Source organism: Muscardinus avellanarius (genome assembly GCF_963383645.1).
Source record: "Muscardinus avellanarius genome assembly, chromosome: 6".
Classification (NCBI taxonomy): Eukaryota; Metazoa; Chordata; class Mammalia; order Rodentia; family Gliridae; genus Muscardinus; species Muscardinus avellanarius.
This window is the reverse complement of record NC_137791.1, coordinates 39,843,743-39,868,046: the sequence shown is the minus strand read 5'-3', so window position 1 is coordinate 39,868,046 and position 24,304 is coordinate 39,843,743. Positions and strand designations below refer to the sequence as shown.

Here is a 24,304-nt window from a genome sequence, read left to right as displayed (position 1 = left end):
AATTATATACAATTTTATACAATATACAATATTGTATAAAATTAAAATTAATAAAATTCTAAAAATTATAAGGGAAACATCAGCACCTGGATGGACATCCTATGTTGTTATATCATCCATTGGATAAACACTGAACATGTTTTGTGTCGGTACCAATCCCAAATTATAAATGCAAAATATGATTATGAAGAGCCATTGACGCTGAAGTCATATGTGTAGCTCCTGTACCAGTATGTTGCGTGTTTTGTGCCTGTTCTCTTTTATCTAGTTAGCTTACCTACACAGCCGCATGGTGTATGAAAGCTAGCCTGTAAGAGAATGTCTTGGCTCAGCAGACCTCACCGCACCTTGCTGTTCATTACATTCTTCCAGATGCCCTGCCCATGAACACGTGTGATGCTACCAGATTGTTCAGGAAGGTCATCATTGTCATGATTGAGAAACCCCTTGTCGAATCTCATCTGAATCACAAAAGATGTTATGGTTTGTAACAGCACCCTAAGTTCTTTTCCTCAGTTCAGATAGATATTATGAACTAAGAAAGTGACGGTTTGAGAGATTCAATTGCAAAAATTAAGCAGGATTTTATTATTACAGGCAAAAGGTAGGGGGACAGAGCAAGGAAAGTACCACATCAGAGAGAAAGATGGAGTAACGGAGTGCTTCAAAAGTGAGAAGCGAGCCGGGCGCGGTGGCGCGCGCTTGTAATCCCAGCATCCAGGAGGCTGAGACCGGAGGTTCGCGGTTCGCGGACAGCCTCAGCTACTTAGTGAGGCCCTCTGCAACTCAGTGAGACCCGGTTTCAAAATAAAGAATAAAAAATCGAGTTGGGAGTGTAGCTCAGAAGTAGAATGCCCCTGGGTTCCATCCCCAGTACCGCAAAAACAAAACAAAAACAAAAATGAGAAGCTATTTGCCTTTGAAACCTCAGTCTTTATATAGGAATTTATTATCTTGTTTCTTCAATTCTGCTAGCCAGTAGCTTTTTTTCCCCACCTAAAGCAGGTGATGGCCGGGCGTGGTGGCGCACGCTTGTAATCCCCACTCTTGGGAGGCGGAGACAGGAGGATCGCGCAGGTTCGAAGCCAGCCGCGCTGGCTTAAGAGACCCTGTTTCCAAATAAGAAATATAAAATAGGTCTGGGAGTGTAGCCCGGAGGTAGAAGGGTTTCCAGGAACCCCAGTACCACCAAAAAAAAAAAAAAAAAAAAAGCAGGTAATGGCCTGCTAGTTGTCTGTGCTGTGTTAAGTCTTTTTTGTAATTCTCACAAGTATAGACAGGTCTGATATCAGTGGTTAACAAGATCAGGGGGCTGCATGGTAGAAGCCCACATTGTTCTTTGTTTAGTTTTACTCTTAAAGTTTTAAAGCCTATATTGACCATCTGTGTAGTTGGGTAAGTCTCAGCATCCCTTATTTCTATCTGCTAGCATTTACTGTCTATGTTGAAAGCCTTTTTGTAATAAGGAAAAGAAAGACACAGGAATATAGCCTTTTCAAGTATAAAGGCTTTAAGGCTATAACTATTTTTGTGCTAATAGTAATCAATATTCGGTCAATGCAGCTTGCTTTTTCATCTTTTAACTTGGTCCAAACTTTTGTGAGAGTCTGCGTAACTCTTTCCAGGTGCAAGTGTCTATATTTTTAGTATTCAGTGTTTTGCATCTTATCTTAGTTGCTATGACAATCCAGCCCTGGATCACAACCGGCTTTTAGCTGTCAAGGTCAGCTTTGTAGCTTTTGCTGACAGAGAAAAAGGATTTTATTGTTTTGCCTAAATATAGCTATGCTCGTTAGCAATTAATAGTATTCTAGTTAGCAAGCAATACCAACTCAGTTCCCATCAATCAGCACCCACTGGAAATAATAGATAGGACCTGTGTTACTTAAAAGGAGTCACAGACCAGTGGGAAATGTTCTCTGGTTACACACCTGTGCACATGTGCAATGCCCCCACAAACCCCTGCACCTATGAGGGCCGAGAGATCTTGCAGGTCAGAATTTGTCAACCTGTGGCTCCCCCTCCATGTACATCCACCCTTCCCTCCCTCTCACTGCCTTGCCTGGTCTTCACGATCTGGCCTTCACTTCACATCTTTGACTGAGTTACAGGTAGATTTCTGTGCTGCCTTATGCAGACTGCTATAGGCTGCCCTGCAAACAGGCTGTTACCATAGCAATGAAGAAAGCCTGAGTCAGGCAGAGAGCTGCTGGGTGGGCATGGCAATGAGATAAGATAAATAGACTCTGAGACCTAGAAAGTTACAGACCTTGGGACTTAAAGGAGAGCTAAAAGACACCATATATCCCCTCACTGAGTTGCTGACTAAGCTTGGTAATGTCAGACCAGACCACCATCCTTGTAAAAAATAAGAAAACAGGACCTAAATATAAGACCTGGGGGTCGGGGGGCAAGAGCATCTCACTTGAGAGCCCCACAGCATCCTCTCTGGTGTGAAGCTGCTTTTACTTTTGCTTTTTCAATAAATCCTACTTTAACTTGGCAACAACCTGTCCCAACTCATTACTTCTATATTGGGCTGAGGAAAAGAACCCATGGCCCCCCAAACCATAACAGCCTCACACTCATTCCATAGTTAAAGAGCCTGAGGATGTAGGAGACACTATCTGAGTTCCTAATGACATAATGTCCCTGTTAGTTTTTACTTATTAGAAGTGAACATTCTTGCCCATTATGGTGGTACATGCCTGTCATACCAGTACTTTGGATCACATGTTTGAGGCCAGCTTCAGAAATTTAGGCCCTCAGAAACTTAGAAAGACTCTATTTAAAAGTAGAGGGGGGAAAAAAAAGAGGCTTGTAGTTGCAGCTCAGAGTTGGACTGCCCCTTGGCTCAATCCCTAGTACCGAAAAAAAAAAAAAATGCACATTCTAAAATGATGAGTGAAGGAAGAGCTCTATGTTATTGGCTGATTGATTGATTGATTGATTGATTTTGATACTGGGAGAAAAGTCCAAGGGCATTCTACCTCCAAACTACACCTCATCTTTTTTAATTTTTTATTTTGAAACAAGTTCTCACTAAGTTGCTGAGGCTGGCCTTCAACCTGCAATCCTTTTGTCTCAGTCCCCCCCAAGTACTGGGATTGCAGGTGTATGCCACTGCACCCACTTAGGAGCCCTATTTTCTTAACAGGCATGCCCACATTTCTCCATCAGGGACCACTCCACCTTGCTCTGTGGGGGGTAGGGTGGTACATAACTAGCCCTGCACTCCATGCCTAGCTACCACAAAACCAGCCACACACCCTTGTTATAGATTGGACCAGGCTGCTCTCTAGTTAATACAGCCAGAGAATACATGCTCAGTTAACAACAACAAAAACATAATAATAAAGAATAGATGTTCAGTGAATGCACTGACTATAATTGCACCAAAGAAAGGAGTAGTTTTTTCAAAGAAGCCATAAATCCATTACAATTTGGCCAATAAGATAGGCTTGTTCTGTCCTAAAAAGAGGCTGGGTTCCACTGGGCATGGTGGCGCACGCTTGTAATCCCCGTGCTTGGGAGGCTGAGACAGGAGGATCTCACAGGTTCGAAGCCAGCCTCAGCTACTTAGTGAGGCTCTCAGCAACTTAGTGAGACCCTGTTTCCAAATAAAATATAAAATAGGTCTGGGAGTTAGCCCAGAGGTAGAAAGCCTCTGGGTTCCGTCCCCAGTAACACACACACACACACACACACACACACACACACACACACAAGAAGCTGGGTTTCAAGCCGGGCATGGTGGTCTACACTTGTAATCCCAGCATTTGTGAGGCTGAAACAGGAGGATTGTGCAAGTTCGAAGCCAGCCCTTCGCAACTCAGTGAGACGCTGTTTCAAAATAAAGAATAAAAAATAGGTTTGAGGTTATAGCTTGGAGGTAGAATGCCCCTCGGTTCAATCCCCAGTACTGAAAAAAAAAAAAAAAAAAGAGTCTGGGTTCCACAGGTATCCTAAACTTTCACTCAGGAGGTTTTCTTTACTAATTCTAGCCTGAGAGTTGACTGGTTCCTGATTTTTCACACATGTTCAACACACACACACACACACACACACACACACACACACACACGTACGTTTAGATTTGCCTAACTAGAAAGTAGAACAAACCGGGCAGAGAGGCCCATTCCTGTAATCCCAGATTTGGGAGACTGAAACAGGAAAATCACAGGTTCAAGGCCAGCCTCAGCCATTTAGTGAGATCCTCAGTAATTTATAAAGACCCTGTCTTAAAATAAAAAAATAAAAAAGAGGTGGTGATATAGCTCAGAGGTAGAATGCTGGGCGTTCAATCCTTAGTACCACCAAAAAAAGAAAAAAAGAAAAGAAAAAGAAAGAAAGAAAGAAAGAAAGAAAGAAAGAAAGAAAGAAAGAAAGAAAGAGAAAGAAAGAAAGAAAGAAGGAAAGAAAGAAGAGAGGGCAAAGAAAATATTAAGGAAAATAGCAACAATTGGGAGAAAAACATAAATATTTTTAAGTCAACCTACCTAATTCCTTTCAGTAACTGAGAGGCTTGCAGAGATATTTGGTATTTTCCCCTGCTTTATCAAGTCATGCTTATGTGAACTAAAACCACAACTTGAACTAAACATACATTTCACTCATGAGTAATTATAAAGCAGGCCTTTCAAATCAGTGTTGATCTAATATTTTTAGAACAATTATTAAATTTTCAAGGTCCTATATCCGTCAAGTAAATCACCAATTTCCAGTTCATTCTTATTTAATATAGAAAATCTAATTGATTTGAAGCTATTTCGCAGCTGTCTTTAAGCCAAAGTCAAAACTTGCAGCATTTGAGGTTTGCTTTGGCATCTCCCAATTAAACATTTTGTTCAAATATAAAAACAATACAAAAAGTATGTTTTATTTTGAAGTGTTAAGATGAACTTGATAACCTCAGATTTTAACTTACAGGTGTCTATAAGGAACTTAAGTTTCCAAAAGTATGTTTCTAAGGATAGGGGTTTATTGCAGGGAGAGCAGAGTACAAAACATATATTATTTTAACCTACTTTTTATAATTATAACAATTTTAAGATCACTAAGCCAAAATGTGATGGCGCATGCCTGTAATCTTAGTACTTGGGAGGCTGAGACAGATTTAAGGCCAGCCTCAGAAACTTGCATTAGGTAGCATATTAGATCTAATAGAAAATTTCTCTAATAAAAAAAGTGTTATAGCGATTGTTCAAATAATATTCTTTATTTTGTTTTGTTTTGTTTGTATTAGGGATTAAACCCAGGGGCATTCTACTTCTGAGCTACTGAGTTACACCCCCAGCACTTTTTTTAACTCTGAAGCAGGGTCTCACTAAGTTGCCATGCACTGGTCTTGACCCTGTGAGCCTGCTACCTCAGTCTTCCAACTACTAGGATTACAGGCATGCATCGCCTTGCCTGGCTCAAATATGCTGCTAATAAATTATTGCATATTGCCGGGCGTGGTGGCGCACACTTGTAATCCCCGCGCTTGGGAGGCTGAGACAGGAGGATCGTACAGGATCGAAGCCAGCCTCAGCTACTTAGTGAGGCTCTCAGCAACTTAGTGAGACCTTGTTTCCAAATAAAATATAAAATAGGTCTGGGAGTATAGCCCGGAGGTAGAAAGCCTCTGGGTTCCACCCCCAGTAACACACACACACACAAAAAAAATTATTGCATATTAAAATAAACAAGGTAAATGATCAGGGTGTGAGTGTGGGTGGGGTAAAGAGGACTGTTGGATTTATGGTGGATGAAGTAGCCTGGACCCTGCCGCTCCTCTTGCTGTTGATGGTGGGCTCGGCCAGTCCCCTCAATCTCTCTGATCCTTGACCTAATCATTATCAAGTAGAGAAAATACCAGTACCTGCCCCCTCACTGGGATCAATGTGATGTTTGTGAATTAATCTTAAAAAAAAAAACACTCACACCAGGTAAAGGTAACTAAATAATGATATAAATTAAAATAAAGCCTAGGGATTTTATTCTGCTCCAAAATGTGATGTCTAAACTAATAGACTTTTAGAAATAAAAATTTTGTGAACATTCTCATAATTTTATCATTTATTGAACACATGATGGTAGACATTGTTTTGAGGTTTTTTATTTTATTTATTTATTTATTTATTTATTTTTATTTTTTGTGGGTCTGGGGGTGGAACCCAGAGGCATTTGACCTCCAAGCTACACCCTCTACCCAATTTTTTATTATTTATTTTGAAACAGGGTCTCACTGAGTTGCCGAGGGCCTCACTAAGTAGCTGAGGCTGTCCGCGAACTGCGATCCTCTGGTCTCAGCCTCCCAAATGCTGGGATTGCAAGCGTGCGCCACCACACCCGGCTTTTTTTGAGGTTTTTTAAAACTATAGCCATCAGATGGCTATAATTGCAAAACTGACTCATTTTTAGTACATTATAAAATTAGTAGAAATTTTAATAATTTGATTGTTTATTGAACTGAATACTCTTTTTTTTTTTTTGTGGTACTGGGGTTCCTGGAAGCCCTTCTACCTCTGGGCTACACTCCCAGACCTATTTTCACATTTTTATTTGGAAACAGGGTCTCCTAAGCCAGCGCGCGCGGCTGGCTTCGAACCTGCGTGATCCTCCTGTCTCTGCCTCCCAAGAGCGGGGATTACAAGCGTGCGCCACCACGCCCGGCGAACTGAATACTCTTTAAAGTTCAATTTGTGTCTACCCATCCTTGAAATTGGAGATGAAAGATGTAAAGAATGCTGGACACAGTGGTACATGCCTATCAGTCCAGTACTTGGAAGGCTGAGACATGAGAATTACATGTTCAAGGCTAGCCTCATCAATTTAGCAAGACCATTTAGTGAAATTCTGTTTCAAAATTAAAATTAAAAAGAGCTAGGGAATGGGAGGTGTATAGCTCAAGAGGTAGAATTCCCCTGAGTTCAATCCCCAGTAATAATGATTTCTTTTAAAGGCAAAGAATGTGTTAGCCTAAGCCAGGCATGAGCAGCACATGCCTGTAATTAATTCCTTAGGATCACAGGTTTGAGGCCAGTCTCCACAATTTAACAAAACCCTGTCTCGAAAAGAAAAACGGGAGGGGAAGGGCTGAGGATGTAGCTTGGAGGTACAGTGCCTCTGGGTTTAATCTCCGTGCCAACTTCTCAAAAAGAATGTGTCAGGCTGGATTTGAGGAAATTTTTCTCTGTCAAATATTAAGGTCTTTTTCGTCTTGAAAATATAAAGGTTATACTAATATTCAGGGCTCAGATAGTATGTTTTAGCTCAAAGTATGTGATGAATCAAAGACAACATTACAGTTGTCAACACTACCCCATCAGAAGAATGTTTTGACTTATTCTCTAAGAAAAATAAGGTACTCTCAGCAACTTAGTGAGACCCTGTTTCCAAATAAAATATAAAAAAAAATAGGCCTGGGAGTATAGCCCGGAGGTAGAAAGCCTCTGGGTTCCACCCCCAGTACCACAAAAAAAAAAAAAAGAAAGAAAAGAAAAGAAAAAGAAAGAAAGGGAAAGAAAAGAAAAATAAGGTAGATGAGCCAGCACACACTCTACTTTTTCTTGCGTGTCTGCAGGAAATTGGGAAAGGAGCCCCATCATATCTGCCCACTTCTATTGCCTGGGGAGTTAGACTTCGGGCTCTGATGAACAGGGAAGGAGGCAAGAGACTGTGTAGATGATCTTACTCCCCAATGTGTACCAGGCCTGTGCAGTAGACTCCACACACTGGGATAACATGCTACGACCCCATCCAATGGTCCCTCTCCAGGATGGGAGCAACAGAAACCAACACTGCATCCAATGTGAGCCAGGTCCACACAAGGGGAAAAAAGCCTGAAATGCATGTGTGTTCTGTGAGCTAAGGGTACGAAGAGGCAAGGGAACAGACCCGCCACTTCTGTCTGTCCTCCTTCCTCCCACACACCATTACTTCTTTTTCTCTTCTATAGTGCTGGCATAAAGGGCTTAACATAGTAACTAGGCAGGTGAGCTAGAAAGAATAGAAAGGCCTAGCTGGGCATGGTGGCACACACTTGTAATCCTGGTACTTGGGAGGCTAGGAGGATCACAGGATCCAGGTGAGCCTCAGCAAGTAGTGAGACTCTCGTCCACCTAGTGAGAACCTGTCTCAAAATTAAAATTAGAAAAATTGGGCTGAGAGTGTAGTTCAGAGGTAGAATGCCCCTGAGTTCAACACCCAGCTCACGCCCACCCCCAAAATTGGCTTAGCCCAGAGCAATTCGGAAAGACCCGTGATGTTTTCTATTAATTATAAATTAGAAAAAGGGGAAATAATTAGGTACATAGATATAAAATATAGCTACCAATTAGCAAGAATTGCAGTATATTATCAACCTCTTGATGTTATGGTTAGATATAGAATGTCCCCTAAAGAGCTCACTTATTAATATTCAGGGTTGATATATCTTAGCCATGAGAGTTGTAATCTCATCAGTGGATAAATCCATTATAAGGAATTTATCCGAGTGGTGGCCTGAGCTGATGGGATGTGGCTGGAGAAGGTGGGTGTCTGGGGCTGCAGCTTTGAAGGTTAAATATGGCTCCTCCTTCCCTCACTCTCTTACTTCTGACCTTCATGATGTGAGGGCAGACTTGCGCTCTTCCTCTCTCTGCCTCCCACTGCGGCCATGCCCTGAGATCTGTGGTCCCAACCTCACATGAACTGAATTCAAAATCTCCAAACTGTGAGCAAATAAATCCTTCCTCTAAGTCACGTGGTCATGTCATTGGATTACAGCACTGAGAATGCGAAGACGCCTACCATACATTATATGTACCAACATCTTAGGTTCTAAAAAGAGGAATAGAATATTGCTAAATGGGATGATCTGTTAAAGATTTCAACATGTGTACTGGGTGGATGTGTTTACAGGCACGAGCCTGTAATCCCAGCTATTGGAGAAGCTCAAGTAGGAGGATCACAAGTTTGAGACCAGCCTGGACAATTCAGTGAGATCTTGTCTCAAAACAAAAGTTTAAAAAGGTCTGGGAATGTTGCTTAATAGTAGAGTGCTTTCTTAGCATGCACAAGGCTCTGGGCTCAATCCCTTGTAACACACACACACACGCACACACACACACACACACACGCACACACACGCACACACGCACAGGTTTGGTAGCCTCTGCCATATTAAAATAAGTATGAAATATATAAGATAAATATATGACAGTCACAGCTCTATTGTCAGAAGTTTGGAGAAATCATCAGGAAATGCCAGGATGCAAGTAGACTGAATAGAACTGGTGGACTCTGTACAATGCTGTTACAAACAGGGCAGGCATGTGACCACCTAAAAACTTAAAAGAAAAAAAACTTTTGCCTTCCTTTAACTGTTACCTGGATCAAATAAACAACTAAAATATAAGGGCATCCATATTTCCCAGTGTAGTTGGTTTGAGTCAGTCAGCAGGGTATTTGGCAGTACCTGAAGACAGTTTTTAGTTGTCACTATTTGGGTGTAAGGTGCTGCTGGCATCTAGTGGCCAGAGCCCAGAGATGCTGCTAACGAGGCTTGGACAGCTCCCCCCACCCCACCGCCTGCACTCCCCCTACCCGGCCCCAAATGTTAAGAGTATCAAAGTTGGAAAATGCAGCTCGGTACCTTCAACCTCCTTCTAACTTTTGCAGAAATTGAAATTTCTGGAAAACTAATTAGCTGAGAGACTGAGGAGGCAGAACTAATGATAGCACACATTTGAGAGATCTTGTCAGCTTTGGGCCGTTCTAGATGAAAACTAAGAGTTGGACTAGGGGCTGTGCAAATAGCCATATGGCTATAGATCTAAGATGGAAATTCAACTGTGCGCCAAATGAACAGCAGATGAAGCCAAGGATATTCCCAGAGTGCTTAGCAATTTTTTATTGGTACTGGTGGTTGAACCCAGGGGCATTCTACCTCTGAACTACACTACCCCACCCTTTTTACTTTGACATAGGGCCTACCTCCCCAAATGGTGAAGTTCTTGCTAAATTGCTGAGGCTGGTCTTGAACCTGCAATTCTCCTGTCTCAGCCTCCTAAGTACTGAGATTACAGAGATATGCCACTGTGCCTGATTTCACATAGTGTTTATTTTTTATTTATTTTAAGTTTTGGTTGTACTGGGGTTCCTGGAAGCCCTTCTACATCCGGACCTATTTTTACATTTTTATTTGGAAACAGGGTCTCCTAAGCCAGCGCGCGTGGCTGGCTTCGAACCCGCGCGATCCTCCTGTCTCTGCCTCCCAAGCGCGGGGACTACAAGCATGCGCCACCACGCCCGGCTCACATAGTGTTTAAATAGCTCTCATAAGTTTATGTAAGAGAAATATATTCTGATACACAAAGGCTCAAAAGATATATCATCTAAATACCCTTTTTTTTGTGTGTGTGGGTCTGGGGATGGAACCCAGGGGCATTCTACTTCTGAGCTACACCCCTGCCCTATTTTTTATTCTTTATTTTGAAACCGGATCTCACTGAGTTGCAGAGGGCCTCACTAAGTAGCTGAGGCTGTCCGCGAACCGCGATCCTCCAGTCTCAGCCTCCCAAATGCTGGGATTACAAGCGTGCGCCACCACGCCCGGCTATAAATACCCTTTTTGAAAAAGCAAAAATTACTTGGAAACCTAGCTACAGCTGGCCGAGACGACTGGGAACTAAAAACAGGAGGTTTGAGCAGCAAAGCTCAAGAGTTTATTTTAAATACAAGCTGTTACTATATTGCACCACTTAGAGGCAAAGCGTGGCTCTGAAATACTTCCTTCAACGATTCTTTACCCACTTTACCCAAGAGTAAGAAACTGGTGGGTGTCACCTCTGACTTCACTGTAGTCAGTAACACATCTGGGACAATGCTGGGAGAATCACCAAACCACAAATTTTGTTTGTTGATTTAGTTTTCCTTCCTAACATAAAAGCTTCACCAGAATAGGCTGGTCATTTTTTTTAAATTGTGAAGTGATTCAAGGAAGAGATTTCCTGCACCTTCAAAATTAATATTGAATGACTTAGGTCACAGAGATTTTTTTAACTGGTAAAGCCAAACATTTCATTAATATCAATTATAAACAAGTCTTTGCCCATTTAAAAATCAGTATAGACTCAAATGTTTAAGACTTGTGTATATATATATGGTTTATTTGTTTATTGGCGATACTGGGTATGGAACCCAGGGGCATTCTACCTCTGAGCTACGCTTCCAGCCTTGTTTTATTATTTTTAAAATAGGTCCAGGAGTGTATATATATATAATTTGGAAACAGGGTCTCACTAAATTGCTGAGAGCCTCACTAAGTAGCCGAGGCTGGCTTGAACCTGTGTGATCCTCCTGTCTCAGCCTCCCAAGCACGGGGATTACAAGTGTGCGCCACCACATCTGGCTCTCAGCCTTGTTTTCTATTCTTTACTTTTTCTGAAGCAGGATCTCACTAAGTTGCGGAAAGTCTCACTTAGTAACTGAAGCTGGCCACAAACCTGTGATCCTCCTGTCTCAGCCTCCCAAGTACTGGGATTACAAGCATGCACCACCACACCTGGCTTGCATATGCGTATGGTTTAAATGTGTGTGTGTATGTGTATGTACGTAAAGAGAAAATATAAATAGAGAAAAAATACTGAAGCCAAGCATGGTGGTGCACGCTTGTAATCCCAGTACTTGGGAGGCTGAGACAGGAGGATCCCATACAGGTTCATGGTCGCATTAGGTAATTAGTGAGGCCCTCCACAACTTAGTGAGAGACTGTTTCAAAATAAAAGAATAAAATCAGGCTGGGGTGTAGCTCAAAAGTAGAATGCCCCTGGATTCAATCCCCAGTGCCACAAAAAAATACTGAAGCAATATGTTAGTGATTATCTCTGGGATTTTTAAGTAACTTTATTTTCTTTTGCATACTTCCGTATTTTGCAAATTTTCATTAGAAGAATGTATTGTTTATATAATAAAAATATTTGAGTTCATATATACTCTACATAACAATAACTACTGTGCAAATGAATGCACAGGGAAAAGACTAGAAGGAAGTGAACTGATGGCAGTCTTCATCATTTCTGTTCACTCATCAAATGGGTTCCTATTAAATACCTACTATACCTGGTATGGTGCTAAGCACTGGCCATCTTGCTCACATCTCTGGGTGTAAACTTTTAATGCTTTTCTTCCTTTTCTTCTGTACTTCTTCAAGTTTTATTGTAAATGTCTTTACTTTTACATAGTGGACAGAACTGGGTGTGGTGGCACACACTTGTAATCCTAGTACTTGAGAGGCTGAGACAGGAGGATTGAAGAATGGAGGTCAGCCTCAAAATTTTAGCAAGACCTTCAATAACTTAGCAGGACCCTGTTTCAAAAAAATTTTTTTAAAGGCTAGGGGTGTAGCTCCAAGTAGAATGCTCCTAGGCTCAATCCCCAGCACCCCAAAAAATGAAAAAGTAAAAAATTAAATAAAATGGTAGAGCGGTATATTTATTTCTGAAAGATTTGGCTATGCTTATGGGTCAAAATGGAGTGTTTGGGCGCATCTGACTGTGCAGATGTGTTCCAATAAATGAGCTTCTGAAATAGTAATGTATTTCTGAAGGACACTGATATTTCCCCGGGGAGGCTTTCCTCTGCCCCTTGTAAAATACATCTCTTTTACAAACAAAATATCTACCTCGTTTAATAGAAGTCATCCATGCTTTTTTGGAAAATAAATTTTAGATGTGTTTATTTAAATATTAAATAACACATATATGTTACATAAAGTTTCTCTATAACAAGAGTTTTTAAGTAATAAAAATATGAAAAATACACCATCTAAAATGATTCTGAATTTTCATCAATACAAAATTCCTAGTTCATGCCTCTTTTTTTAGACCATGTCTTTTTGAGAGTGAAATTTATCTTTAGAGTTCTCTTTTTCACTCTTTTTCTTCTGTTTTTCTTCTGCTTGTTTTTCAAAATAATCTTTAAGGAGGTGGTTCAGGTACAGTTCATACTGATTTGCATGTTGCAATCCATCTTCCCTTCCTTAAAAGATACAAACATAAGGCAATTATTCTTTATTTTATACTGTCCTCATATTATATTATACCGGTCATCTCCCTCAATGACAAATCTAGAGCTATTCCTACTCAAACCACTCACCCACTTACCAAAAAAGTTCTAATTAGAAATCCTTGAAATACAGTTTTCTTTTACCTTCACAGTGTTGGATCACACGTCCCCATAGTCGGTTTTTCCTCAAACAGGCTAAATTTCCCACAATCAACAAATGCCTCCTTCCCCTGGTCAGTGCGACGTTCATTCGTTTTTCTGAGTCAATGAATCCTAAGTGTCTTGTCCTTACACAGGACAGAATAATAACCTCCTTCTCAGCTCCCTGGAAAGCATCTACCGTGGACACCTGCACAGTTTTGGTATCAGGAAGGCTGGAATCCACAGCAGTGAGCAGATGACAGATCTGCGGAGGAAAGGGGACAGGATCAGCGGTGCAGACGGCAGAGAACTCGCCTTTGCACCCACTCACAGCGGCTGTCATGACTAAACTAGTAGGGGATTGCTTTCATTTTTCTTCCATGACGCACATAGATGTGGCTAATCTATAAAGCCAGGGATGGTGTGCACCCCTGCAATCTCAGTGCTTGGGAGGCTGAGGCGGGAAGATTTGTGGGTTCAAAGCCAACCTCAGAGCAAGGTTCTCAGCAACTTAGGGACATCCAAATAAAAATAGTAAATCCTAGCCAGGCGTGGTGGGCACGCTCGTAATCCCAGCATTCGGGAGGCTGAGACAGGAGGACTGCAGTTCACAGACAGCCTCAGTACTGAGTGAGGCCCTTTGCAACTCAGTGAGACCCTGTTTCAAAATAAAAAAAATAGGGCTGAGGGTGTAGCTCAGAGGTAGAAAAAAAAGCCCCCGGGTTCCATCCCCAGTATCACACACACACAAAAAAATCATTCTGCAGGTGTAAGTTAGAGGTAGAATACCCCTGGGTTAAATTCCTAGCACCACAAAATTAATTAATTGATTATTTAATAATAGGTAAATGACCCAGATGAAACAAAATTTAAAAATGATGATTTGATGAAACAAATGAAATGATGATTTGATAAAACAAAATTAAAAAATGATGATTTCTCTATTGCTAGGAAACACATTTGGATATGTTAATTTAGAGCTGATAAATAAGCAAATAATGAAAAAATACTGAAGGAAAAATTTAGAATTGGCTCAGCTGCACATTAATATCTGGTCTCTATCCTTGATTTATAGATAAATGTAATAATAATGAAAGGACATTTTAGAAAACAGATTCAATACCATCTGTCCCAAAACACAAAACATACACCATATTTTCTTCTCTCTAATTTGTTTATTTGCATTTTTGCCCCAACAGCTGTAAACTGAATTTAATTAAACCTTGTTAGGTTTACATTTAATTATGCAGAAAAAAAGCCAGGCCAGAAAAAAGATCAGTTTTTTTTTTCTTAGTATATATAGTCCCTAAAGTTTTTCAAGCACTACACCAAACTACTACAAATGTAATATAAAATATTGTAATATAATTATAATATTTAATATGTGACAAATCATAATATGTAACACAGACCTTGTACATCTGGGATTTGTATAATGTTATCACCCCAATCATAGAGCCCGCAATTCCACTTGCGATCAGTGACTGAATCAGCTTGAGTGTAAAAGCAGCTTCTGCCACATTATGAAAGCTGTTATCTCTTTCAATCTGGAATAAGAAACAGATCCTAAATTAAGTTTCCCAGAAAGGCTATGGGAAGTAAAATCATACAGAAAACGACAATAAAATTAAACCAAGCAACTAAATCCTGCTGACTTCCCTCACTGTTGATATTGGTTACCTGCTCCAGTCCTTTAACATTATAGAAACACAGGGTGGGGAGCCACTCCAATAAAGGACTCCTCTCTGCTTCTGAAATGCCATTCAAGAGGTTTCCTTCATAAAACAGATCACTAGCGAGAGCACTGATTGCGGGGTGACAACGGTACTGGGTTCTCAACAGAATTGGCTGATGACCCTATAAAATTTAAATGCAGAAACAGTTAAATATAGCATTTTCCCTGTAGAAAGAGAAAAATTATAATATTTAAAAATTGTTAAATCATGCTATATCATAGTCTTAGGAGATAATTACAACCATGATAGAATAGACTACAAATAAAAATTATTATTATTTTTTTTTTTGGTACCAGAGATTTGAACTTGAAGGTATTTTACCTCTGAACTACACCCCTAGCCCTATTTTTTTTATTATTTTGAAACAAAGTCTCACTACTTGCTGAGGCTCTCCTCAAACCTGTGATTCTTGTCTCAGATTCCCAGTACTGGGATTACAAATGTGTAAATAAAAGATTACACCTGGCTAAATAAAAACATTTATTTTTAAAGAAATTACTAGGGCTGAAATATATTTCATTGTAGAGCATGCTTACCTAATAATGTGTTAGGCCTTGGGTTCGATTCCTACCATCACACACACAAAAAATCAAAACTAAAAATATGTAAAATATCAAACACATCAAATCTTGGACTTATTATCTTGGGTTTGATTCCTAGCATCACACACACACACACACACACACACACACACACACACACACACACACACACACACTCAAAACTAAAAAAATAAGCTGGGTGTGGTAGCACACGCTTGTAATCCCAGCACTGGGGAGGCTGGATCACGGCTGACGGACAGTCTCAGCTACTTAGTGAGGCCCTCCGCAACTTAGTGAGACCTGTTTCAAAATAAAGAATAAAAAATAGGGCAGGGTTGTAGCTCGGAGGTAGAATGCCCTTGGGGTCCATCTCCAGACCTCTCCCCCCCAAAAATACTAAAAAATATATATAAAATATCAAACAAATCAAATCTTGGACTTATCTAGTAAGACTAACATCTAACATTACGCTTTCATAATCTATCTAAATTTGGTATGGAAACTGTTACTGATAATTTATTTTTAACTTTTCGCTTTGGGTAGAACCACTTTTTCATTATGAATCTTCAAAGAGGTTTTCAAGTTTCACAAATGCATCAATCAGAGCATCCAAGTCTCATTCACTTGAATATTCTTCTGAAACATGTTCTTTATTTGCAAAAATTTCTGTAGTGTTGTTAGAACATCAAAGAAAGTCAGTAAGAATGTGAAACCTAAGACAAAGAAATTAGGTATAAAAGTGCTCAAAGGATCATTATTTGTAATGGAAACAATTAAATGTTAGAGAATTAATATTCAACTAAATGTTAGAAAAGTAACTAAATTATGGTATATCACACAACATAAATTTTAGTGATTAAACATATTTATGACAACACATATATTTACTTTATTATTACAAAGCTTGTAGTAACAGGGAAAATACTAGAGTGGAAAGTTTTAAAGGGCAAGATAAAGCTAAATGTGGTGGTGCACACCTATAATCCCAGTACTTGGGAGGCTGAGACAAAGATAGCAGGTTAGGCCGGGCGTGGTGGCGCATGCTTGTAATCCCCGCACTTAGGAGACAGAGACAGGAGGATCGCACAGGTTCAAAGCCAGCTGCGCACGCTGGCTTAGGAGACTCTGTTTCCAAATAAAAATGTAAAAATAGGTCTGGGAGTGTAGGCCAGAGGTAGAAGGGCTTCCAGGAACCCCAGTACCACCAAAAAAAAAAAAGAAAAGAAAAAAAGAAAGAAAGAAGAAAGATAGCAGGCTCAAAGCCAGCCTCAGCAACTTAGTAAGGCTGTCAGCAACTTAGTAAGACCCTGTTTCCAAATAAAAAGTAAAACAGGGCAGGGGTATAGTTCTGAAGGCCTCTGGTTTCAATCCCCAGAACCATTAAAAAAAAAAAAAAAAAAAAGGCAGGATGGGGGCATGGTGGTGCATACTTATAATCCCATCTTTGGGAGGCTGAGACAGGAAGACCACGGTTCATGGCCAACCTCAGCTACTTAATGAGGCCCTTGGCAACTCAATGAGACCCTGTTTCAAATTAAAGAATAGTAGCCAAGCGTGTTGGCGCATGCCCAGCATTCAGGAAGCGGAGACCAGAGAATCGCAGTTTGCCCTTCACAACTCAGTGAAACCCTGTTTCAAAAAAATAAAAAAAAATCAAATACAGGACTGGGGGTATAGTTCAGAGGTGCAATGCCCTGGGTTCCATCCCCATACAAGAAAGAAAGAAAGAAAGAAAGAAAGAAAGAAAGAAAGAAAGAAAGAGAGAAAGAAAGAGAGAGAGAAAGAAAGAAAGGCTGGCTGGGTATAGCTCAGAGGTAGAATGCTTGTGGGTTCCATCCCCAGTACCACCAAAAAAAAAAGCAGGATAAAAATTATATTTATGATATGGCCTCAACTATGTAAAAAAAATATATATATATTCAATATATGCATACAGCCTAGGATAAAATGTGAAAAAATATACTAAAATATTCTAAAGGGTTTTCTCTTGGTAATGATATTATAGATGAATGATATTTTTCTGTAGTTTCCATACTTCCTATAATCTGTAGTAGATACCACTTTTATTTCTTTTACTTTTAATTCTGAACTAGTTCAAATATACAGAAAAGCAAAATATGATATTCATGTGCCCACCACCCTGGTTTTTTTTTGTTTTGTTTTGTTTTGTTTTTTTGTGATACTGGGAATGAAATCCAGGGGCATTCTACCTCAGAGCTACACTCCCAGCCCTAGTTTTTATTCTTTATTTTGAGTTGCAGAGGGCCTCACTGAGTAGCTGAGGCTGTCTGCGAACCGCGATCCTCAGGTCTCAGCCTCCCGAATGCTGGGATTACAAGTGTGCACCACCACGCCCGGCTGCTTCTTTTCTCTTAAGGAATAAAATAGAACACATATAGCTGGACCCACACACACACCTGTTACTTTCTTCTACCACTTTCCCCAGAAATAACCCTAGTAATTAATTTGTTTTATAATATTCTCATGTACCTTTATGCCGTTTACTACATTAGCATGTATTTGTAAATAGTATATAGCATATGAAGTCATTTTATTTTATTTTATTTTATTTTAGCAGTACTGGGAATGGAACCCAGGGGCACTGTACCTTTGAGCGTGCCCCCAGCCCTATTTTTTAGTCTTTTTATCTTGAAACAGGGTCTCACTGAGTTGTGAATGTTAGGATAAGCAGCCCAGTCATGCCAAAGATGGCACCTCTTCGGCTTCTCTTCCGGATTGTGCTGATTACCTCATAGCCAGCCAAAGGGGGGCACGGGATGCCCAACAACTAGTCCTCTGATAACACACCCACTGGGGTATGAGCCACCCAATCAGTAAACGCCCCGTATTTTGTGCGATCTTCCGCTGTGAGTAGAAGCCTCCTTCTCCCAGCTGCCTGATATAAAAGGGAGCTGGGCTGTCTAAATAAAGCTTTTGCTTGCTTGCTTGCTTGCTTGCTTGCTTGCTTGCTTGCTTGCTTATCTCCGAGGGCTGGCCTTGGGTCTTTCCTGCGCCGACCCCCCTTCATTGGTCCCGAAGACCCCCAGCCCCCTTCAGTGAAGGGCCTCGCTAAGTAGCTGAGGCTGCCCACAAACAGCGATCCTCCTGTCTGAGCCTCCCGAATGCTGGGATTACAAGCGTGCGCTCCCATGCCCAGCTTGATGTACTTTTGAAATTTACATAGATGGCATTTTACTATAAGTATTCTTTTGCACCTTGCTTTTTTCAACCTCCCCTATATTTTTGAGATCTATATGAATCAAATTCATTCATTTTCAGTTTTATAATATTCTCCTCTGTGGCTGAGTGGCTTTTTAGTCTATCCTTTATTTGACCCTTTAAAATTGCCCCAAATAATGCTGGGCATGGTGGCACACACTTGTAATCCTAATACTTGGGAGTCTCAGAAAGAAGGATTGCAGGTTCACAGACAGCCTCAGCAATTTTAGTGAGCCTCTCAGCAACTTAGTGAGACCCTTTTTTCCAAATAAGAAATAAAACCGGTCTGGGGTGTAGCTCGGAAGTAGAATGTCAATTGAGTTCAATTCCTAGTAACACACACACACACACACTCCCCCAAATAAAAATACATTTCACATTTTAACAGATAGGCAAAAAAGCAAATGGTGGGACAGCAAGCAGAGTATGTGAGCATCATCAAGCAAGGGGAGATGGTTTACGTATTTGCTTTCATTAGTATACAATATCACTGTAAATATATAACAAAGAGGTGACAGCTGCTGTTATAGTTTAGATTTAAAATGCCTCCCAGAACCAGGCGTGGTGGCTCACGCTTGTAATCCCAACATTTGGGAGTCTGAGACGAGAGGATCTCGGTGCATGGACAGCCTCAGTTAGTGAGGGGCCCTCTGCAACACAGTGAGACTTCATTTCAAAAATAAAGAATAAAAATTAGGGCTGGGAGTGTAGTTCAGAAGTAGAATGCCCCTGAGTTCCATCCTCAGTACTGCAAATAAAATAAAATAACATAAAATAAAACAAAATAAAATAAAATGTCTCCCAGAAGCCCAGTGCGGTGGCACACCTCTGTAATTCCAGTATTTGGGAGGTTGAGACAGGTGGATTGCAAGTTTGAAGACAACTTTGAGAACTTACCAAGATCCTCAACAACTTAGTAATTTACTGTTTCAAAACAAAAAAACTAAAAAGAGCTGAAGGTGCAGATCAGAGGTAGAATGCCTCTGGGTTCAATCTCCAGTACACACTCCTCTCAAAATGTCCCCCAGAGAAGCTCATGTGTTAACAAAATGCAGCCAGGTTCAAAAATAGGACATGGCTTGAAGGGGGTGACTCCCAGGGCATGGCTATGGAAACTGTATCTATCCCTGGCTCTTCCTTTCCTTTCCTTCCTCTCCCCCCCCCCTTCTCCTCTTTCTCTGTCTCTCCCTCCGTGTTTCTCTCCTTTCTGCCTCTCTGTCTCTGCTTTCTGGCCTCTGAGCAGCTTTCTACCACCATACCCTGCTACCAATGCTTTTCTGCTTTAGAGCCTGTCAATCATGGACTGAACCTCTGAAACAGGGAGCCCAAGTAAACCTTTTGTCCTCTAAGATGTTCTTGTCAGATATTTTTATCACAGTGAATTAAAAGCTAACACAATTGCTATTGGAGAGCGAAAGAGAGTGGCTGGAAAGAGAGCGGAAAATTTCAGTCTCTAGACTATTTGGTTCCTCTTTAACTTTGCACCATGTGACTATATTACCTGTTCGACATCATTAGCAACCAGGGAAATGCAAATCAAAACTACACTGAGATTTCATCTAACTCCAGTTAGAATGATACTTAATCATCGGGCGTGGTGGCGCACACTTGTAATCCCCGCACTTGGGAGGTTGAGACAGGAGGATCACAGAGGTTCGAAGCCAGCCTCAGCTACTGAGTGAGGCTCTCAGCAACTTAGTGAGACCCTGTTTCCAAATAAAGTATAAAAAAAAGTCTGGGAGTATAGCCTGGAGGTAGAAAAGCCCCTGGGTTCCACCCCCAGTACCACACACACAAAAAAAAAAAGAATGAATGACAGTCATCAAGAGTACAGAGCTGGGCGTGGTGGCGCACGCTTGTAATCCCAGCATTGGGGAGGCTGAGACTGGAGGATCGAGGTTCTTGGACAGCCTCAGCTACTTAGTGAGGCCCTCCACAATTTAGTGAGACCCTGTCTTAAAATAAAGAATAAATTTAAAAAAAAAATAGGGCAGGGAGTGTAGCTTGGAGGTCAAATGCCCAGACCCACAAAAAAAAAAAAAAAAGAGTACAAACAGTAAGTGCTGGTGAAAATGGGGAGAAATGGGAACTCTTATAGACCGTTAGTAGGATTGCAAATAAGTTTAATCACCATTGAAATTAGTATGGAGATTCTTCAAAAAAATTACCATCTGACCAAGGTATACCACTCCTTGGTATCTTTCCAAAAGAATTAGTCTATATATCACTACTGTAGTGATAACTGCACATCCAAGTTTATAGCAGCACAATTCACAACAGCCATGTTATGAAAACAAGCTAGATACCTGTCAACAGATGAAAAGATAAAGAATATATATGTACACGTATATATGTACACATATATGTGTATATGTATATAGATAAAGTATATATATAAAGAAGAACAAAATTCTGACATTTGTAGAAAAATGGATGGAACTGGAGAATATTATGCTAAATGAGATCTCCAACCTCAGAAAATCAAGGGTCATATGTTTTCCTTCATATGTGGGAGCTAGAGAGAAAATAGAAAACAAAAGAGACTTCAGATAGATAAGGAGAGAGACCAATAGCATGGTGTAGGGTTATGGGCAGGAGGTGGGGAGGGGAAAAAGAAACATTTCAAATAATGCCATGTCCACATAGGAAGATATCACTACCCATCTCAGTAACAGGCACAGGGTGGGGAAGGAGAGGGGAGCCAGTGGGGTACGGAGGAAAGCACACCAAGTGCTGTGAGCATGTAGGTCTGTAGCACTTTGAACTTCACTAAGATACATAATTACAATGCATCAATAAAAAATAAATAAAATAAATGTGTTATTTAAAATAAAGATACTATATGGTGATAAAGGCTTAATTTACTATAAAAATATTCTAAGTATTTATTTATTTATTTATTTATTTATTTATTTATTTATTTATTTGTGGTACTGGGGTTCCTGGAAGCCCTTCCACCTCTGGGCTACACTCCCAGACCTATTTTTATATTTTTATTTGGAAATAGGGTCTCTTAAGTCAGGGTGGCTGACTTCGAACCAGCGTGATCCTCCTGTCTCCGCCTCCCAAGCACAGGGATTACAAGTGTGTGCCACCACACCCGGCCAGTTTTTTTAATTTTTAATTAATACTTTCTTAAAAGCCTTTGAAAAAGCCTAACTTAAGAGTCTGGACAAAGCCGGACGTGGTAGCACACACTTGTAATCCCCGTGCTTGGGAGGCTGAGAAAGGAGGATCACACAGGTTCAAAGCCAGCCTCAGCTACTTAGTGAGACCCTGTTTCCAAATAAAGTATAAAATAGGTCTGGGAGTAAAGCCCGGAGGTAGAGAAGCCCCTGGGTTCTACCCCAAGTACCACCAAAAAAAAAAAGAGTTTGGACACTAACATATGGAAGAAATTCATATTTTCTTTTGAAATTCATTTCAATTAAAATTAAAAGGTAAAGATAACTAAAGCATGATCCTTTAGAAAACTGACAGCTCATTCAAAACTCAATGCAACCTAAGACTGTAAGGGGGAATTCCAAACTAAGAAGAATAAAGTTGCCTTGTACTTCTCATTCCCTGATATCTAAAAGGAACAACATTAATGCTAAAAAAAAAAAAAAAGAAGAAGAAGAATCCAGTAGTTTTACAGAGAAAAAAAAAAAAAGAGCGAAACCAACCAAATGCTGCAAACTTTAAAAAGTATCTGTGATCAGGAGTTAAACAAGATTCTGGTGTAGAAGGGAGAAACGCAGCATAGTGAGATTCCTGACCTCTCCAAAGCCACCCAAAGGAAATGGCTCCAAAGAAGAATTATGAGGTAGGGGAAGTAAACTGGTCAGTTTTGAAGAAGTGAAGGCTCTGAGGATCAGAGCAAATTGATGGGACACTGCAGCCCAAATACCACTCATCTGGGAAAGGGATACTACGTCCAACCATGAGGCATCAATCCCAGTATAGTGGGGTTTTTGTTTTGTTTCTGTTTGTTTTGTTGCGGTACTGGGGATGGTCCCAGGGGCACTGTACCTCCAAGCTACACCCCCAGCCCCATGTTTTAATTTTTTTTACTTTTGAAACAGGGTCTCACTGAATTGCGAAGGACCTCACTAAGTAGCTGAGGTGGTTTGCGAACCATGATCCTCCGGTCTCAGCCTCCCATATGCTGGGATTACAAGCATCTGCCATCATACTCAGCAAAAGAGTGTATTTAAAAAACAGGGGCGTGGTGGCGCACGCTTGTAATCCCAGCATTGGGAGGCTGAGACCGGAGAATCATGGTTCGCAGACAGCCTCAGCTACTTAGTGAGGCCTTCTGCAACTCAGTGAGACTTGGTTTCAAAAATAAGTATAAAAACTAGGTCCGGGAGTATAGACGAGCAGTAGTCCCCTGGGTTCCACCCCAATACCCACCCCCCACACACACACGGCTGGGTTTCGAGCGGGCATGGTGGTGTACACTTGTAATCCCAGCATTTGTGAGGCTGAAACAGGAGGACTGCATAAGTTTGAATCCAGCCTCAGCTACTTAGTGAGGCCCTTCACACCAATAAAAAAATCATAAAAAATTAAAATATATTAATAGTATATAGTGGGGGTGGAACCCAGGGATATTCTACTTCTGATCTAATTCCCAGCCCTTTTTATTGTTTGTTTTGAAACAGGGTCTTGACTAGGTGCTGAGATGCTTAGTTGCTGAAGCTGTCTTAAAATCTGTAATCCATGGCCGGGCATGGAAACGCACGCTTATAATCCCCGCACTTGGGAGGCGGAGATAGGAGGATCACACAGGTTCAGAGCCAGCCTCTCTGGCTTAAGAGACCCTGTTTCCAAATAAAAATATAAAAATGGGTCTGGGAGTGTAGCCCAGAGGTAGAAGGGTTTCCAGGAACCCCAGTACCACACACACAAAAAAAAATCTGTAATCCTCCTGTCTTATCCTCCCAAGTAGTAGGATTACATCTTTGTGTTACCATGACTGGCTTAAAATATATTAACAATTATTCTTAGATATCTAAAAATGTGAAGCAGAGTGCCACATGGGTAACAGGAGCACTACAAGTTTCCTATGTTTTAAAGCAAAAGCAATATGCTGACTATCCACTGTAGGGGTGCTGGAAAGCAGACTGGAAGAAGCGCTTTCCCCCCCTAGCACGAGAAGTTAACTAAGCCCAGCTGCCCAGGTTGCAGGATTCAAGGACCAGGGCAGGGGACCCACCAGGTCAAAGCCTCTAATCTCCAGCTTGCCAGCCAAGGTCTTTGTACACGGGCCCATCCCCATATCTCTGAGCCAGATCAGCAAACAAGGCCATGCTAATCTGCTTTCCAGGCAGAGTCCTCAGCACAGAGATAAGCCTGGCCCAGCCAAGGTGGGTGGGAAAGGCAGCCCTAGGAAACAAACACATACCATAAGGGAGATAAGCAGTCCTTAGCAGGCTCTGACGTGTGTGGATGCATGTTTTAAAATTATTGGTTGTACTTGTTTGTCCTTGTATCTGATTGGTTGTACTCTAAGGTTGGCGGGCTCGGACTTTTGGCGGGCTCTGCCGTGTGTAACCACTCCCTCGTGGGGCTATAAATTCAGAGTGTGGAGTGAGCTCGGAGTCGAAACTCGACCATAGTGTCTGGGTCTCGACCCCTGGCTTGCCGGGA

The 24,304-nt window shown here is 41.0% G+C and overlaps 1 protein-coding gene across 1 annotated transcript in view; it reads right to left on the bottom strand.

The window, feature by feature from the left end:
• Positions 1-12,847: 12,847 nt before the first annotated feature.
• The window catches only part of ZGRF1 (zinc finger GRF-type containing 1), a gene marked incomplete at both ends in the record, with an annotated part of 85,887 nt that continues 74,430 nt past the window's right edge, over positions 12,848-24,304 (bottom strand). The window contains 4 exons of the mRNA XM_080697167.1: positions 12,848-13,005; positions 13,177-13,438; positions 14,586-14,720; positions 14,854-15,030. Coding sequence (XP_080553293.1) covers positions 12,848-13,005; positions 13,177-13,438; positions 14,586-14,720; positions 14,854-15,030 — 732 coding nt within the window. The remainder of the gene's footprint in view (positions 13,006-13,176; positions 13,439-14,585; positions 14,721-14,853; positions 15,031-24,304) is intronic.